Below are 17,681 nucleotides of genomic sequence, written 5' to 3'. Positions count from 1 at the left end.
GGTGGCTGGGGCGTCCTCTGTGACACAGTGGGGTCAGCGGCCACCTGTAGCACTTCATCCTTAGTGGGCATGGGCTCGAGACCCAACTGCCTCATTTCTCATCCTGCTTTCTGCCTAAAGATCTAGAAAAGCTGCTGGAGATAGCAGAGTCCTTGGGCTTCTGCCACTCACTTAGGAAACCTGGATGGTGTTCTAGGCTGCAGCTTTGGTCTGGTCAAGCCCCAGCTAAGGTCAGCTTGGGAGTGAACCAGCAGATAGAGTAGCCCTTTCTCTGTGTCTTCCAAATAAATAAGTGCTATTTGTGTTTTTCATTTCTTCACCCATGCGTTGGCTATTCAGTGACGCGTTTTTCGACTCCATGCTGTTGTAAATTTTTTAACTTCATGCCGCGTGTGGGCAGTGATGTCTTCCCTGTAGGTGGCTGTGAGGGCTCTAGATTGTCAGTTGGTTTGCTTATCTTGGTTTCAGAGCCAACATTGTAGTGAAGAGTCATTAGAGACCACTGAATCAGAGGAGATTAAATGGTTATTTAATTTCAGACTAACAAGATTATTGGAGGTTCATCTAATTGTGAAAGTTTCTGATACACATTTCTAATGGAATGAATATTTTTGTGTCACTTATTTCCTCTGGGTAATAAAGTAGTGAGATTTTTTTTGTTTGTTTTAAAGATTTATTTATTTTTCTTGGGAAGGCAGAGGAGATACAGAGAAAAAGGTCTTCCGTCTGCTGGTTCACTGCTCAAATGGCTGCAACAGCCAGAGCTGAGCTGATCCGAAGCCAGGAGCTTCTTCCGGGTCTCCCATGCAGGTGCAAGGTCCCAAGGCTTTGGGCTGTCCTTGCCTGCTTTCTCAGATCATAAACAGGGAGCTGGATGGGAAGTGGAGCTGCTGGGATACAAACCAGTGCCCATATGGGATCCTGGCGCATGCAAGGCGAGGACTTTGGCCACTAGATTATTGCGCAGGGTCCTGAAATGTGATTTTTATTCCGTAAAAAGCTTGAGTGTTTTAAAAAGTGTGTTTCTTTTTTCCTGCTTCTGAGATTTTGAGTCCTAGGAGTCTTTTAGTTAGTGTTTGTGGTAGCTGTTTCCTCTGGAGTCTGTAATGTGCTTTATAGAACAGATTTCACTGGGTCAGGATCTGCTTCCCCCCTCTGTTCTGCATGGAGTAGCTGTGCCTGCTTATCAGGAGCTGGCAGACTTTCTCTGTGTAGGCCGGATAGGTGGGTGGATAATAGGGCCTGTTTAGTTCTGTGGTCCTCAGCTGTGTATGTGTAAACAGCTCGGCCTGGCTATGTTCCAGGAACACAGACAGGGAGCAGGCCACAAGCAGGGTGCTGGATTGGAAGGGAGCACCTTGGATGAACTGGTGCCCAAATGGGTGGAGGACCAGCATGTTCAGCCACTGCACTGCTGAGAAGCTGTTTTCTTGTTAGCATAAGATACACACATTAAAGACAAAAATGTAAAACATCTCTAGATTAGCGATATGGATAACCAGTCCCTGAAGAGTTCAGTTAGATTTCATCACTGGAGCAGTCTGTATCATTAGGAAGGAAGGCTTTACTTATCCATGCCTTGGGAATCAGAACAAGTAGATAATACAGGGCCTGCTGTAAGTAACACGTTGAAACATAAGAATGGGGGCCATTGCGGTGGTGTAGCAGGCTGATCTTCTACCCTGTGGGTGCTGGCATCCTTATAGGCACCGGTTCATGTTCCAGCTGCTCTATTTCCCATGCAGCTCTCTGCTTATGGCCTGGAAGGGCAGAAGAGAATGGGCTAATTCCTTGAGCCCCTGTACCCATGTGGGAGACCTAGAAAAAGCTCCTGTTTCCTGCTTTGGATCAGCTCAGCTTTGGCTGTTGCTGTTTGGTGAGTGAACTAGCAAATGGAAGACCTTCTGTCTTCTGTGTCTCCTCCTTTCTGTAAAATCTGCCTTTCCAATAAAAATAAATGAATCTTTTAAATTAATTAATTAATTAATATTGGAAAGTCAGGTATATAGAGAGGAATGCAGACAGAGAGGAAAGTCTTCTGTCCGATGGTTCACTTCCCGAGTGGACATAACGGCTGGAGCTGAGCCAATCTGAAGCTAGGAGCCAGGAGCCTCTTCTGGGTCTCCCACGCGGGTGCAGGGTCCCAAAGCTTTGGGCTGTCCTTCACTGCTTTCCCAGGCCACAAGCAGGGAGCTGGATGGGAAGTGGAGCTGCCGGGACTAGAACCGACGTCCATATGGGATCCCAGCGCGTTCAAGGCGAGGACTTTAGCCACTAGGCCATGGCGCCGGGCCCCAATGTGGGTCTCTAATTTGGATGGGGAGGGTCAACTTAAGAAGGCAGGTGGACAAATATTTTGAATTTTTTTTTTCATGTATACACAGGAGGAAAAGGAAGGGGCACTCCTTGCTGTCAGACTACATCGGCCCTCGGGGTGGGGGACGGTCATTTGATGATACCTGGAAGACACTAATGTGGGGACGAATATTTCAAGTGTGTTACTTGAATGGTTTTGATAGTTCTGAAACTTTGTCAGCTTCGTTGCACTAGGGTTTAGAAAAATTTTTCAAGCTCTGGCTGACCAGGTCCACCTTAGTGCATCCAAAGACCCGGGAACAGGCTGCCTAGCTCGGCTGGGAGTCGTCCAGGCTGTTGTGTGTTCATGCTCTAGCGGGGCGTTTGCTGTCCTCCCAGCCTGTAGGAGCTGGCTGTCATCTGTGTGCATCTGGGCGTGCTCTCCGCTGCACAGGCCTCAGCAGGTGAGGAGGCACAGTCCCAGTGCATGGATTCCAAAGTCAGACCACATATATTATGGTTTTTCCTGTGCCCGGGTTTGAGTCCAGTGGTCTATTTGAGGAATCCTACAAGAAATATTGCCTGGGGTGACCTCAGACTGGACTCTTGTGTGCACCAGCCAGTGCAGGTCAATCCATCACTTTGACCAGTTAATGCACATGCTGGTACATGCAGTTGCCTGGTCGGTACTGCCACCATCCCCTCTCACGCGAGCTGGTGGGTGCTGCAGCCCAGGCCAGGCCAGCCCATTAAAGGCCTGGTCTTCAAGGACACATGTGGGTACCACAGCCTAGTTGGGAAAAACCCAATAACCCCCACCAGGCTTGCCCCCAGCCCTGGTTTTTGTGTGTGATGGCATGTGCTGTAGCCTAGCCTCACCGTCCGGCATCTCATCTGGTTTTCATGTACTACCATGAATGCTACAACTTAGCTCAGCTGACCCACCCCCAGACCCAGTCCACAAATGTCGATGGGTGCTGCTTCCTTGACCAGACCGGCCCGCTCCCAGCCCTGTCTTCTCTTGCTTATCAGCGGGAGTTGAGAGTGCTCACTGTTCGACTACCAGGACTATTCCCAGCCCTGGATCTTGTGCCTGTCATGGGATTCTGAGTCCAAGTTGAGATGACTCCACCCAGTCCTGGCACTTGCCATTGGGTGCTCCAGGCTTGTCTCACTGGCTCACACCTGTTCTGCTAGCAGGTATGGCAGCCTACCTGATTTGCCCTCAGACCAGCCTGGCTCCAGTCCCAGATGTCATACTCACCAATGGAAGCAATGGCTCAGCCAGGACCTGCTCACAGCCCCAGGTCTTGTATGTCCTGGCAGATGCTGTGACCGTGTTAAGATGGCCTGCCTCCAGTCTTAGCATTTGCCCACAGGTACAGCAGACTAGCCCAGCCTGGCCCACCCTCGGTCACAGCACTCAGGTAAACTGTGGGTGTTGCAGTCCCACCTAGCCTGGCCTCTGCCCCATCCTGGCTTGTTTGTGCCAATGTGTGCTGTAAACTGGTTCAGCCTGGCTCACACATATGCTGATGGGTGATGAGCCAAGCCTTGCATGGCCTGCCCCATCGCTACGTTCACCAGCGTGAGCTACAGTTCCCCTATCAGGTCTGTTCCCAGCCTCAGATCTCGCTTGTGTTGGTGGGTGCTATGACCCAGTCTAACATGGGTGTCCTCCCCGCCGGCCCCCCATCCTGGCACTCATTGGTGGGTGTACTGTGCCCTAGCCTGACTGACCCACTCCCATTTTGGCTCTTGCTTTCAGGTGTTGCAGCCTAGCTTAGCCTGCCCCCCCGACATGGCTCTCATGTGAACTGGTGTGTGTCGTGGCCTAGCCAGGGTCCTGTCCCACTTCTTTCTGGCTCTTGCAAGCTTGGGTGGTGCTGGAGCCTAGCCAAGTCTGCTCTAGCCTCAAACCCAGCTCTCATGCATGTCGACAGGTTCTGCAGCCTCGCCAGCCTGATTCATCCCTAGCCCTGGCTCTTACATTCCCCAGGGCAAGCTGCAGCCCAGCAGGGGAGGCCTCAGAGTTCCCCTACCAGGCTGCAGCCCAGCCATGCATCTTGTACATGCTGGCAGGTGCTTCAACCCAGTGGCATTGCCCACCTGCAGTTTCAGTTCTGACTTGTCAAGGTGCAGCTTAGCCCAGTTGGGGCAGCCCACACCCCGTCCTGGCTCTTGTACGTGCCAGTAGGTACTGTGGCCTGATATGGTGTGACCTGCTCCCATCCCAGCCTGTATAAATGCTGGATTGGTAAAGTAGGGTGCAAGGACAGGAAAAAGGGAAGACTGGTTGATAAAATGGAAGGAACAATGACTGGAAAGTCTTGCTGGGGCCAAAGGATTGTGAAGAGTTTGGGAGATTGGAGGAGTGGGAAAAGACCGTACGGTAGGGCTGCAGTGAGCGCCTGGCGGTGGGTGGCGGAAGCTGATGATGGAAAATTCAGAGTTGGGGGTTGGGATCTTCCCCCCCAAAGACATAAAAGTACACATTTTTCCCATCTGCTGGTTTACTTGCCAAATGCCTGTCACAGCGGGAATGGGCCCCACCAAAGGCAAGAGCCAGGAACTCAGTCTGGGTGTCTCACATGGGTGGCAGGAGCACAAACAGGTCTGACTTACTGCCTCCCAGGTGCTGCAGCAGGAATGGGAATCAGAAGCAGAGGCAGGACTTTGTGCTCGGGCACATCCTTGTGTGACCGGAGAAGCCAAGCTGAGGTCCATCAGGAAGTTCTTCCAGTGTCATGGGTCCACGGTATGAAATTCATTCATTTGCAGAGGAATAAGAAAAGGATAGATAGGAGATCAGAATTTGGTGACATACTTGCTGGTGAGGAAAAGCACATGTTTTTGCTTTTATTTTAGAGAGATTAACTGTTCGAAAGGCAGAGCAACAGAATGGGAGAGACCGAGACTAGGGGGTTTTCAGTCATTGGTTCACACTCTAAATGGCCCAAGCAGGCAGGTCTGGGGCAAGCTAAAGCCAACGAGGGGCAGAGGCCCAACTGCTTGGACCATTTTCTGCTTCCTTCCCAGGCACATTTAGCAGAAAGCTGGCTTGGAAGCAGAGTAGCTGTGACTTGAACTGGCAGCCTGATGTGGCACGCTGGTGTTGTAGTGACAGCTTAGCCCCTTGCACCACAATGCTGGGCCTGAGCGTTGTTGTGAGGTAAGGAATCTGCCATGACAGAAAAAGGACTGTTTGACATAATCGCTAGTTTTAGGATGGAAATCATTGTGTTCTCTTTTGAAGATTGCTCCGTCTGGGGACTGGACGCTGCTTTTGCTGCTGTGTCCTTGCAGTTGCTTGCACTTTTGGCTTCACAGACGACTAAGCTTTGTGAGGACAGAGGTTCTATCTGTTGTAGTGTGTGGTGTGTGATCAATGTGGGCATTATGAAAACATTTTATAATATACTAGTTGATCTGACCTCAGTCAGAAAAGATAGCTCCCCCCCGTTTTATGATTCACTTGTTTTTACTTGAAAGAGTTATGGAGAGAGAAAGGGAGAAACATGGACAGATCTTTCATCCATTGTGCTTTCCTGAGATGGTTGCATTGGCCAGAGCTGAGCCAGTCTGAAGTCAGGAGCCCCAAGTTTATTCTGGGTCTCCTATGCGGCTGCAGGGGCGTAACACCCAGGCAGTACTCCACGGCTTGTCCCAGGCCACAGTCAGGAGCTGCATCAGAAGTGGAGCAGCTGGGACTAGAGCCGGCATCCATATTGGGTTCCTGCGTCCGAGGTGGAGGATTAGCCTGCTGTGGCCGTGTCAGCCACATGTGGCTGTGGCTTTTCTTTTTTTTTTTTTTTTTGTTTATATTTACATTTTTTTAAAGATTTATTTATTTTATTACAAAGTCAGATATACAGAGAGGAGGAGAGACCGAGAGGAAGATCTTCCGTCCGCTGGTTCACTCCCCAAGTGGCTGCAACGGCTGGAACTGAGCCAATCCGAAGCCAGGAGCCAGGAGCTTCTTGGGCCATCCTAGACTGCTTTCCCAGGCCACAAGCAGGGAGCTGGATGGGAAGCAGGGCTGCTGGAACATGAACCGATACCCATATGGGATCCTGGTGTGTGCAAGGCAAAGACTTTAGACACTAGGCTACTGCGCCAGGCCCTAAAATAAATAAATCTTAACAAAAGATAAGTGTGCACACTAGTTTTGTTCTTTTTTTTTTTTTCTATATTCTTGGTGCCTAACAAGTTGCTTTTATAAGGCGCAAAATAATTCACATGCTTTGTCCACATTTTATGGGTCAAAAAATCCCCAAGAGGTTCAGAGGAAATGATAAGCTCAGCACAACAGAACTAGCTAATGAGGCACATGATTCTAAGAACCCACTTCAGTACTGTTTCCGTTAAGGATTACGATGCTCCTGATCAGGTGAATCAGGGCAGTGATTCCATTCTTAGCCTGTGGACTAGAGCCCCCTAGTGGACGTCGGAGTTCCCGGTGGAAATGCAGAGTCATCCTTGTGTTTGCTGTAGACTTTAGTAAGGACATTTGTCCAATTATACAAGTTTTGAATGTTCACAGATCCTTTTGTGACCAGTTCAGTAGAAAATCAACTTGTGAAGGTGAAATATTGGTAACTTTGTAAGTTTTCATTTAACTTTTCTGCTGAAAGCAAATTGAAGGGCCCAATTGCAGGATTTTGAGAATAAACAGCTTTGTGCATTTCTCAGAGGAACGGATAAGTAACAAAAAAGTGATTTTTGAAACTAATTGAAGTCAGGTTAGATGGTATTATCTGGAAATTTTCTACTCATCAGCAATCCATAAAATAAAGAGAACTCAGAAATTTGAAATAAGAAATTGAAATTTATAAAACCATTTTTTTAAAGATTTAGTTTATTTTTATTGAAAAATCAGATATTCAGAGAGGAGGAGAGACAGAGGGGAAGATCTTCCATCTGCTAATTCACTCCCTGAGTGGCCACAATGACCGGAACTGAGCCAATCTGAAACCAGGAGCCAGGAGCTCCTCCGGGTCTCCCACACGGGTGCAGGGTCCCAAGGCTTTGGGCCATCCTCGACAGCTTTCCCAGGCCACAAGCAGGGAGCTGGATGGGAAGCAGGGAGCTGGGATTAGAACTGGCACCCATATGGGATCCTGGCACGTTTAAGGAGGGGACTTTAGCCACTAGGCTACCACACTGGGCCCAAAACCATTTCTTTAAATAAAAGTGGCTTTAAATGTAGTGAGGCTGCTATAGTAATGTTAAAAGTTTTAATGAAATCTCTATTTGTAACTTTCTTTTTTTTTTTATAAAAGATTTTATTATTATTGGAAAGCCGGATATACAGAGAGGAGAAGAGACAGAGAGGAAGATCTTCCGTCCGATGCCTCACTCCCCAAGTGAGCCGCAACGAGCCGGTGCGCACCAATCCGATGCCAGGAACCAGGAACCTCTTCCAGGTCTCCCACGCGGGTGCAGGGTCCCAAAGCTTTGGGCCGTCCTCGACTGCTTTCCCAGACCACAAGCAGGGAGCTGGATGGGAAGTGGAGCTGCCGGGATTAGAACCGGCGCCCATATGGGATCCCGGGGCGTTCAAGGCGAGGAGGACTTTAGCTGCTAGGCCATGGCGCCGGGCCCTGTTTGTAACTTTCTATCAAGACATGTAGCATTATGTTCTGTTATCTGTGACATAAAACATTGTGGTCTGGCAGCCATTAGGGTTTTGAGAACACAGCTTCAGTAATATTTAAACTCTCAGTGCTTTCTGTATCTGTTTAGATACTAGATAAACAGTACTTTTAAAAAATTTCCCTCATTTCTTTTGGCAAACGCTCATTCAGCTCTGGTGTGAACCAGGCCTTCTCGCAGGCCCTAAAATGTCGTTGCATGAACAAAGCAGGAAAGCCTTGGCCCTGGTGGCATTTACTTCTTTCTGGGGAAATGTCATAAATTATGATACATATGCGAGTATGTAGCTAACACATGCTTTCTTTGTGTCCCGGCTGCCCCACTTCCCATCCAGCTCCCTGCTAAGGTTCCTGGGAAAGCAGTAGACAGTGGCCCAAGTCCGTGGAACCCTGCACCCATGTGGGAGACTAGGAAGAGGCTCCTTGCTCCTGGCTTTGGATAGACTCAGCTCTGACCATTGTAGCCATTTGGGAATGAACCCGTAAATGAAAGATCTTTCTGTCTCTCCCTTTCTGTAAATCTGCCTTTCCAACAAAAATAAGTAGATCTTTAAAAAATAGAAAAGTGGAAATAAAAGATAATTTTAGCAGTCAAAGTGTGGCGTGGAGCGGGTCAAACTGCAGCCTGCCAAGCTGGCATCCCCTGTGAGCACCAATTCAAGTCCCACCTACTTCACTTCCACTCCAGCTTCCTGCCTGGACTGTGCAAATGCTGGCCCAAGTGGGAGCTGGTGGAGTCTGACACTCCTGGCTTTGGCCTTGCCCTAGCCATTGCAGCCATTTGAAAAATGGCCCAGTGACTGTTGCTGATGATATGTTGGAGCTTCTAATTGATCGAGGTGACGCTCTGCTGGCTCTGCCTACAAACCTGAGAGGGCCTCCCTAAGAGGCCGTTGAACTTGAACTGGACAAGTGGGATGCTGGACTCTGTATGGTGTAAACTTTTAATTAGGGAATCTCAACGGAACTTGAGCTGTGGTTATGCATCAAGGTGAAGGAATTCATGATGGGGGAAGGGTTTGGGGTGAAGGGGGGGGAATCCCAGTCATGTAATGCAATGTAATTAATGAATAAATGAATATTAAAGAAAAAAAAAAAAGAAAAAAAAAAAGAAAAATGGACCAGTGGATGGAAGACCGATCTCGCTCTGTCTCTCCCTTCCTTCTTCCTTCTCTTCAGCTTTGCCTTTCAGATAAATAAATCTTTAAAAATTAATAATTTTGGCACAAAAGTTTCAAATGCATATTTATGAAAGAAATCTTCAAAAAGTTGATAGAAAGTTGATATTACAAGAAAACAAAAATAAAAAATCATTCCATTTTCTTTTAAAATTTTCTTTTTAGTATTGTTTACACAGTTAAGAATTTATTCTGTTTTCCACAGACTTAAAAAGTTTCACTGTATTTTATTTATCTGAGAAAGAAGAGAGAGGCAGACAGAGCTGGCAGCCTTTGGTCTATTCCCTGAGTGCCTGTAGCAGTCAGGGGTCCCTGAGGATGGATGGGCGCTGCTGAAGACCACGGTGGTGGGAAGCTGGAGTCAGGCTGCAGCCGGGACTCACACCCTGCTCTGTGAAGTGGCTTGAGGGTGTCTGGATCACTAGTCTTAACTGCAGCCTCCCTGAAGTGCTCACAGTGTGCTAGGTAAGGGCAAGCACTTCCTTAAAAGGCCAGAAGAGGGACAAGGAAGCAGTATTTTCTGTTTGGGAACAACCATTGAACAGAGACCTGAATGCAGAGAAACCTGGCTAGGTGCTCACAAATGTGGACTGAAGGCAGGCGTGCTTGGCCTGCTCAAGCGACTGCTAGGAGGCAGCTGTGTAAGGAGCTGTGTGAACCGCGGATGAATGCTGAGAGATGGAGTTGAGAAGTAGCCAGGGTAGATCGTGTGGGACCCGCCCATTTCATCCAGGTGTGAAATAAAGCTTTGGACTTTCCTAGTGGGAGAATGAAGTTTGCTCCATGATGTGGGAAGATGAGACACAGGAACAAAGCAGGGAGATGACTGGGGCATGGTGGTTACCAGTGCTGCTGGTGGGCTAGTGAAGGAAGGGAGAGAATAGTCAGAGTTGAGAGGTATTTTGAAGGTAGAATCAAAAGGCTGTGTTGTCGGGCCCGGCGGCGTGGCCTAGCAGCTAAAGTCCTTGCCTTGAACGCGCCGGGATCCCATATGGATGCCGGTTCTAATCCCGGCAGCTCCACTTCCCATCCAGCTCCCTGCTTGTGGTCTGGGAAAGCAGTCGAGGACAGCCCAAAGCTTTGGGACCCTGCACATGCGTGGGAGACCTGGAAGAGGTTCCTAGTTCCCGGCTTCGGATCGGCTGTTGCACTGGCCATTGCGCTCACTTGGGGAGTGAATCATCGGATGGAAGATCTTCCTCTCTGTCTCTCCTGCTCTCTGTATATCTGACTTTGTAATAAAAATAAATCTTTAAAAAAAAAAAAAAGGCTGTGTTGTCTGTGTTACAAGCGAGTATGTGGGTGTGCGTATAGTCAGCGGTAACCCCAGGGTTACTGAATGGACACTGGGCGTGAAGGGCTTACAGTGGCTCTCAGACCAGTGGCCTTATTGGGAACATTTTTCTTCTCTTTCCTTATTTGTACTTACCTGGTTGTCTACATGGACTCTGTAATGTTTCTGCAATAAAATAAACTCATGGATTATGTTAAAATTAGAGCTAGCAATGGCACTATATAAATTTTTCTTGTGTTGTCTCCATTTTTTTTTTTAAGTTTTATTTATTTTTATTACAAAGTCAGATATACAGAGAGGAGGAGAAACAGAGAGGAAGATCCTCTGTCTGATGATTCACTCCCCAAGTGAGCACAACGGGCCGGTGCTGCGCTGATCCGAAGACAGGAGCCAGGAACTTCCTCCAGGTCTCCCACACGGGTGCAGGATCCCAAAGCATTGGGCCGTCCTCAACTGCTTTCCCAGGCCACAAGCAGGGAGCTGGATGGGAAGTGGAGCTGCCGGGATTAGAACTGGCGCCCATATGGGATCCCAGGGCGTTCAAGGTGAGGACACCAGCCGCTGGGCCTCGCCGTGGGAGACCCAGAAGAAGTTCCTGGCTCCTGGCTCCGAATTGGCTCGGCTCCTTTGCGCTCACTTGGGGAGTGAGTCATGGACGGAAGATCTTTCTCTCTGCCCCCCCTCCTCTCTGGATATCTGACTTTCCAATGAAAATAAAATAAATCTTTAAAAAAAAAAGAATTTAAATGATGTAAACTCTTAAACTGTGTTTTCTTGCTTGTAGTGATTAGCCATCGCTGTTCCTTCTCGGCGTTTGAAGATGGTCAAGCTAGATATTCACACTCTGGCCCATCACCTCAAGCAGGAGCGCTTGTACGTAAACTCTGAGAAGCAGCTCATCCAGAGGCTCAATGCGGATGTTCTCAAAACAGCAGAGAGGTTGTATCGGACAGCGTGGATTGCAAAGCAACAGAGAATTAATTTGGATCGACTTATCATAACCAGGTAAATTTTGTGCATTGCTGCGAATGAGAGTGATTCAGACAAAGTGCATAGCTTAATGGTTAAGGCTCAAGTTCTCAGCTCTGGGGCCATTTCATGACATTTGTTTCAGAGTTACTGTAAGTGGTGTATTTATTGCTCAATTTAGGTGTGTCTAGTGTATAGGACAGTGGCATATAGTGAGTTAGGATAGTTTAAATTAATAAAATTGAATCTTTGTAATACAGAGTTTATTTTGTTTATTAATGTAAATATTATTACAGAAATGTATAACTTAGGCATTAACATTTTATAACCTATCAGTTAGTTTGTATTTTTTTAAAAGATTTATTTGCTTTTATTATTGGAAAGTCAGATATACAGAGAGGAGAGACAGAAAGGAAGATCTTCCATCTGTTGATTCACTCCCCAAGTGAGCACAACGGCCGGTGCTGCGCCGATCCGAAGCCAGGAGCCAGGAACAACTTTTGGGTCTCCCACGCGGGTGCAGGGTCCCAAGGCATTGGGCCGTCCTCAACTGCTTTCCCAGGCCACAAGCAGGGAGCTGGATGGGAAGTGGAGCTGCCGGGATTAGAACTGGTGCCCATATGGGATTCCAGCATGTTTAGGGTGAGAACTTAAGCCACTAGGCCATGACGCCGGGCCCTGGTTTGTTTTTTAGACTTAGTTGAAAGACTGAGTAATAGAGAAACAGGGAGCGTCTGAGAGCAATGGATTGAGAGTGAAGTTGAGATTTTGTATCTGCTGGTTTACTTCCCAATAGCCAGGTCTGGGCCAGGGTGAGCCAGGAACCAGAAACTCCATCCTGTTTTCCCTCATCAGTGTCAGGGGCCCAAGTTAGGTGAGCTCCTCTTACCTTTCCAGAAAAGGTAAGAATAAGCAGGAAGCTGGAGCCGACATGGAGTAGCCAGGACTAGAACTGACAGCGGGCTATGGGATGCCAGCGTTGCAGCACAGAGATACCTAACCCGGTGGAGTACAGTCTCATTCTTTTGCACTTTCTAGGCTTGTCTCATACGGTTGCTGTTGATCTAAAATACATATATTTGAACGAATTACTTATATTTTTATTGGAAAGTCAGATTCACAGAGAGCAAAGACAGAAATATTTTTCATTCACTGGTTCACTCCCCAAGTGGCCACAACAGCTGGAGCTGGTCCAGTCTGAAGCCAGGAGCTTCGTCCTGGTCTCCCATTCGGGTGCAGGGTCCCAAGGCTTTGGGCCGTCCTCAGCTGCTTTCCCAGGCCACAGGCAGGGAGCTGGATGGGAAGTGGAGCAGCCGGGATACGACTGGCACCCTATGGGATCCTGATGCTGCTCTAAAATATTTTAGCAATTCAAAGTGATCTCATTACTGTATCTGTAATTAATCCATATTTCCTGTATACTTTGTGATATTGCTATTGATAGTATTATGTATATATTGGCTCTTTCTTTGAGAAAAACATTGTTTAATTTTTTAGTGCTGAAGCATCCCCTGCTGAGTGTTGCCAACATGCCAAGATTTTGGAAGACACACAGTTTGTTGATGGATACAAGCAGTTGGGATTTCAGGAAACTACTTATGGAGAGTTCTTGAGTCGCTTAAGGGAAAATCCTCGTCTGATTGCCTCCTCTTTGGTTGCTGGAGAGAAACTTAACCAGGAGAGCACACAAAGTGTTATTTACACCGTATTTACCTCCCTGTATGGCAACTGCATTATGCAGGAAGATGAAAGCTACCTCCTTCAGGTTTTGCGATACTTGATTGAATTTGAACTTAAAGAAAGTGACAACCCCAGACGCCTTTTGAGAAGAGGAACTTGTGCCTTCAGCATCTTATTTAAACTTTTTTCTGAAGGACTCTTTTCTGCCAAACTTTTCCTCACAGCCACTTTACACGAGCCAATCATGCAGCTGCTTGTTGAAGATGAGGATCACTTGGAAACTGACCCCAACAAGCTAATTGAGAGGTTCTCTCCATCCCAGCAGGAGAAACTCTTTGGGGAGAAAGGCTCAGATAGATTCAGGCAGAAGGTTCAGGAGATGGTGGATTCTAATGAGGCCAAGCTGGTGGCTTTGGTGAATAAGTTTATTGGTTATCTCAAACAGAACACGTACTGCTTTCCCCACAGTCTAAGGTGGATCGTGTCCCAGATGTACAAAACGCTGTCCTGTGTGGATAGATTGGAAGTAGGGGAGGTCAGGGCCATGTGCACTGACCTCCTGCTGGCCTGCTTCATTTGCCCTGCTGTTGTCAACCCCGAGCAGTACGGCATCATTTCTGACGCTCCCATCAACGAGGTGGCACGCTTTAACCTGATGCAGGTATGCTGGGGCTGCTCGAGTGCTTAGTGGTTAGTGTGGTTAGCACTATGGAAGTATGATGACAGCACTTCGTGAGTGGTTGGTTGGTTGGTTGGTTGTTTTTTAAGATTTATTTACTTGTATTAGAAAGGCAGATTTTACAGAGAACAGAGAAGGTCTTCCATCTGCTGGCTCACTTCTCAGATGGCTGCAATGGCCACAGCTGGGAACCTAGAGCCTCCTTCGAATCTCCCTTGTGGGTGCCGGATCCCAAGGCCTTGGACCATCCTCTGTTGCTCTCCCAGGCCATAAGCAGAGAACTGGATCAGAAGGGGAACAGCCAGGAAACGAACTGGTGTCCGCTTGGGACGCTGGCGTCACAGCATGGAAGATAAGCTTATTGCGTCAACTCCTTATCACTGTTGTCTTCACTCTCTCCTAAATATTTGTGTTTTTCTGACTAAAAAAAAAGCAATCATATTGCAGTTTCAAAATATTGTAGTCATAAAACTTTTTAAAGATTTATTTATTTTTATTGGAAAGGCAGATATACAGAGAGGAGGAGAGACAGAGGAAAATCTTCTGTCCGATGGTTCACTCCCTAAGTGACAGCAACGGCCGGATATGAGCCAATCTGAAGCTGGGAGACTCTTCCGGGTCTCCCACGTGGGTGCAGGGTCCCAAAGCTTTGGGCCGTCCTTGACTGCCTTCCCAGGCCACAAGCAGGGAGCTGGATGGGAAGTGGAGCTGCCGGGATTAGAACTGGCGACCATATGGGATCCCAGTGCATTCAGGCAAGGACTTTAGCTGCTACCCTATCACTCCGGGCCTAACATTTTGTTTTTGCATGGAGTTTTTCACACACTTTAATTTGTGTAGTTGATTAGATTTTCTAAATGAATAAACCATCCTGCTTTTTCCAAATTCAAAGTGTGATGACTTTTATATTTCACTTTGTAGTAAAACCTGAGCTGAACAAATAGGTTACTAATAGGTAACCAATTGTTACTTAGTTTTAGTGACTAAACATGTTTTTGTTGTAGCCTTACACGTTGGCTATGTTGTCTTAGATAATGTACTAGATTAGGTTTTAAAGTGCTGGAATTCTGAAATTCTCCTAGACCTAAGAGTTTGAGAAAGAGGATTTTGTGCATTTTCTTAATCATCTTAACTCCTGAAATTTTATATATATATGTCTTTTTTTTCTTTGAACTCGTGAAATTATATAATTTTTTTTTCGGGGAATTTTTTTTTTTTTTTAAGATTTTATTATTATTATTGGAAAGCCGGATATACAGAGAGGAGGAGAGACAGAGAGGAAGATCTTCCATCCGATGTTTCACTCCCCAAGTGACTGCAACGGGCCGGTGCGCGCTAATCCGAAGCCGGGAACCAGGAACCTCTTCCAGGGTCTCCCACGTGGGTGCAGGGTCCTAATGCACTGGGCCATCCTTGACTGCTTTCCCAGGCCACAAGCAGGGAGCTGGATGGGAAGTGGAGCAGCCGGGATTAGAACTGGCGCCCATACGGGATCCCGGGGCATTCAAGGTGAGGACTTTAGCCGCTAGGCCATGGCGCCGGGCCCCTTTGGGGAATTTTAAAATCATATCATATATCCCTCAGAGTAAAATCTGTAGTAAAACGCCCCATGCGATGGTTCAGGAGCTAAATCCTCACCTTGCACACACAAAATCCCATATGAGCACTGGTTCATATCCTGGCTGCTCCAGTACGCATCCAGCTCTCTGCTTGTGGCCTGGGGACACAGTCAAGGACGGCCCAAAACCTTGGAACCCTGTACCTGCGTGGGAGACCCAGAGGAAGCTCCTGGCTCCTGGCTTCTGATCAGCTTAGCTCTGATCGTTATGGCCACTTGGGGCAGTGAAGCAGCAGGAGATGGAAGATCTTTTTTGTCTCTCCTTCTCTCTGTAGATGTGACTTTCCAATAATAATGAGTAAATCTTAAAAAAAAAAATCTGTAGTGAAGTAATTAGGTTTATTCAGAATAAATTATTTTCACTTTTCTTAAGTAGTAAGCTTTTTTTCATTATCAATTTTCTTTAAATTTTCATGTTAGAGTTGAATCATTTATTTTCAGAATAATTAAAAAGAGGAGTTGGTCCTTGATGCTGAACTGATGCTGCTACAGTGCAGTTAACGTTCACGTGAAACCTGCAGGGAGTGGTTCACAGTTCACTGTTGGCTGTATGAAATCTGTTCTGTGAATATGTCCTGTAGGAATTGTTTGCTTTTAAATCTAGGGGGAAAAAGAGTTTGACCTTAAGTGCTTGTTAAATCTAAAGAGAAAAGTACCTTATAAAGTGAATTTTAATAATTGTTAATTGAAGGGCAGAGAGAGCTATAGACAGAGATCTCCTGTCTGTTAGTTTACTCCCTGTGTGTCTGCAACAGCACAGTGTGAGCCAGGCTGAAGGCACAGGTCTTACACGGGTAGCAGGGACCCAGGTGCTGAGCTGTCCCCTGCCTTCCAGGGTGCACGGTAGCAGGGGGTGGGACTGGAATTGAATGGGAAGCTGGGAGTCAAATGAAGGCATTTCTGATTTGGGAAGCAGGTGGCAGTCTTATTTTTTAAGGTTTTATTCGAAAGGCAAGGCAGCGTAGTGAAAAGGAGAAGCAGGGAGAGAGAGAGAGAGACCTTCCATTCACTGGTTCATTCTTCACATGGCTGCAGCAGCAAGGTCTGGGCCAAGCCAGTGCCAGGAGCTCTAGTTGGGTCTTCTACAGTGGGTGCCTTTCCAGGCATATTAGCAGGGAGCTGAATCAAAAGCAGAGCAACTGGGACTTGGCCTGGCACTTCAGTATCAAATGCTAGCACTGCGGTGCGCTTAATGCACTCTGTCACAGTGCTGGTCCCATGAGCTCCATCTTAACCATTGTACAAAATCCTTACCCCAGGAAGGTACTTGAATCAGCTTAAAATAATAAACATATAAAATAAATATAAAATACATATAAATATATATGAGAATAAAAGCAAAAAAAATCTGTTCTAAAAAGTGAATTAGCAATACATATATTTAATATATTTTAGGGAAATGAAAGCTGAATTTTCTACTTTCTTCCTGTAACTGTTAACATAAAGTAGTAATCTATATAATACATATAGATAATGTGTACATTTTACAGGCGCCCTCGTTTCGTGCGCCTGTTTCTATGAGTTGCACCGCAGTGTTCTTTGTTGCCTTTGGGTTGCAGGTTGGCCGCCTGTTGCAGCAGTTAGCCATGACTGGCTCTGAAGAGGGAGATCCCAGGACAAAAAGCAGCCTTGGCAAATTTGACAAAGTAAGCCTGAACCCTGTGGCGTGGGAAGCACCATTTACAGTTGATTGAATGCAACTGTCGGGTCTTATCTTTATCGAGGAGAGCACTTGTGTTCCTTGTAACTTGCCAGAACATTGGATTAGGTTTTGATGGGAGATGTCATTAAAGATCACTGACTCATTGATAGAGAAGTATTGAGAAGGTAGCTTTGTGGTGAGAAAGTTCTAGGATTCCTTTATTTGAAAATGTTTGTTTCCTAAAAATTAAATTGTAATGACTCAAGGATAATTGCACAATTTTCAGTATGTTTTATAAATTAATATTTATGGCATTGCTCATTTGGCTTAGTTAAATATAAATCATACTTCAAGTAAGTTGTATATTCAGTTTGACTTAAAATGCAAAGGTTCCTCGCTGAAATCTCCAGTCCGCCTCTCATGTCTAGCCTTCTGTTCCTTTCTGAAGGGCTCTTGGGGTGAGCAGTCCTGCGTGTCCTCTGGAGGTCACACGGATGCGGGCAGAGCTTGGCATCGTTTTCCCACGCGCCCCGTCCCGCCCCCTTCCAAAGGGTAGCATAGTGTATGTAGTGTTTTGTGTTAGGATTGCTTTACTTACGAGTGTATCTTGCAAATTATTCTATGTTAAGTAAAGGTTTAGTTCTTTAAAATGTTGGGCTTAGAACAATTCCT

The 17,681-nt window shown here is 46.7% G+C and overlaps 1 protein-coding gene across 8 annotated transcripts in view; it reads left to right on the top strand.

The window, feature by feature from the left end:
- The window catches only part of GAPVD1 (GTPase activating protein and VPS9 domains 1), an 82,794-nt gene that overhangs the window by 11,368 nt on the left and 53,745 nt on the right, over positions 1-17,681 (top strand). For 7 of the 8 annotated variants that reach the window (XR_009246583.1, XM_058672115.1, XM_058672113.1 and 4 more), the window contains 3 exons: positions 11,206-11,426; positions 12,888-13,731; positions 16,927-17,013. Coding sequence is in view for 7 of the 8 variants with exons in the window: in XM_058672115.1 (XP_058528098.1) it covers positions 11,242-11,426; positions 12,888-13,731; positions 16,927-17,013 (1,116 nt within the window). In the remaining variant the exon portion in view is untranslated. Of the gene's footprint in view, positions 1-202; positions 274-11,205; positions 11,427-12,887; positions 13,732-16,926; positions 17,014-17,681 lie in introns of those variants that run through there. The other variant, XM_058672111.1, reaches the window with a different exon arrangement.

Source organism: Ochotona princeps, chromosome 14 (assembly GCF_030435755.1).
Source record: "Ochotona princeps isolate mOchPri1 chromosome 14, mOchPri1.hap1, whole genome shotgun sequence".
NCBI lineage: Eukaryota > Metazoa > Chordata > Mammalia > Lagomorpha > Ochotonidae > Ochotona > Ochotona princeps.
The sequence above is the reverse complement of the archived record's forward strand: the minus strand, read 5'-3'. Positions and strand labels throughout refer to the sequence as shown.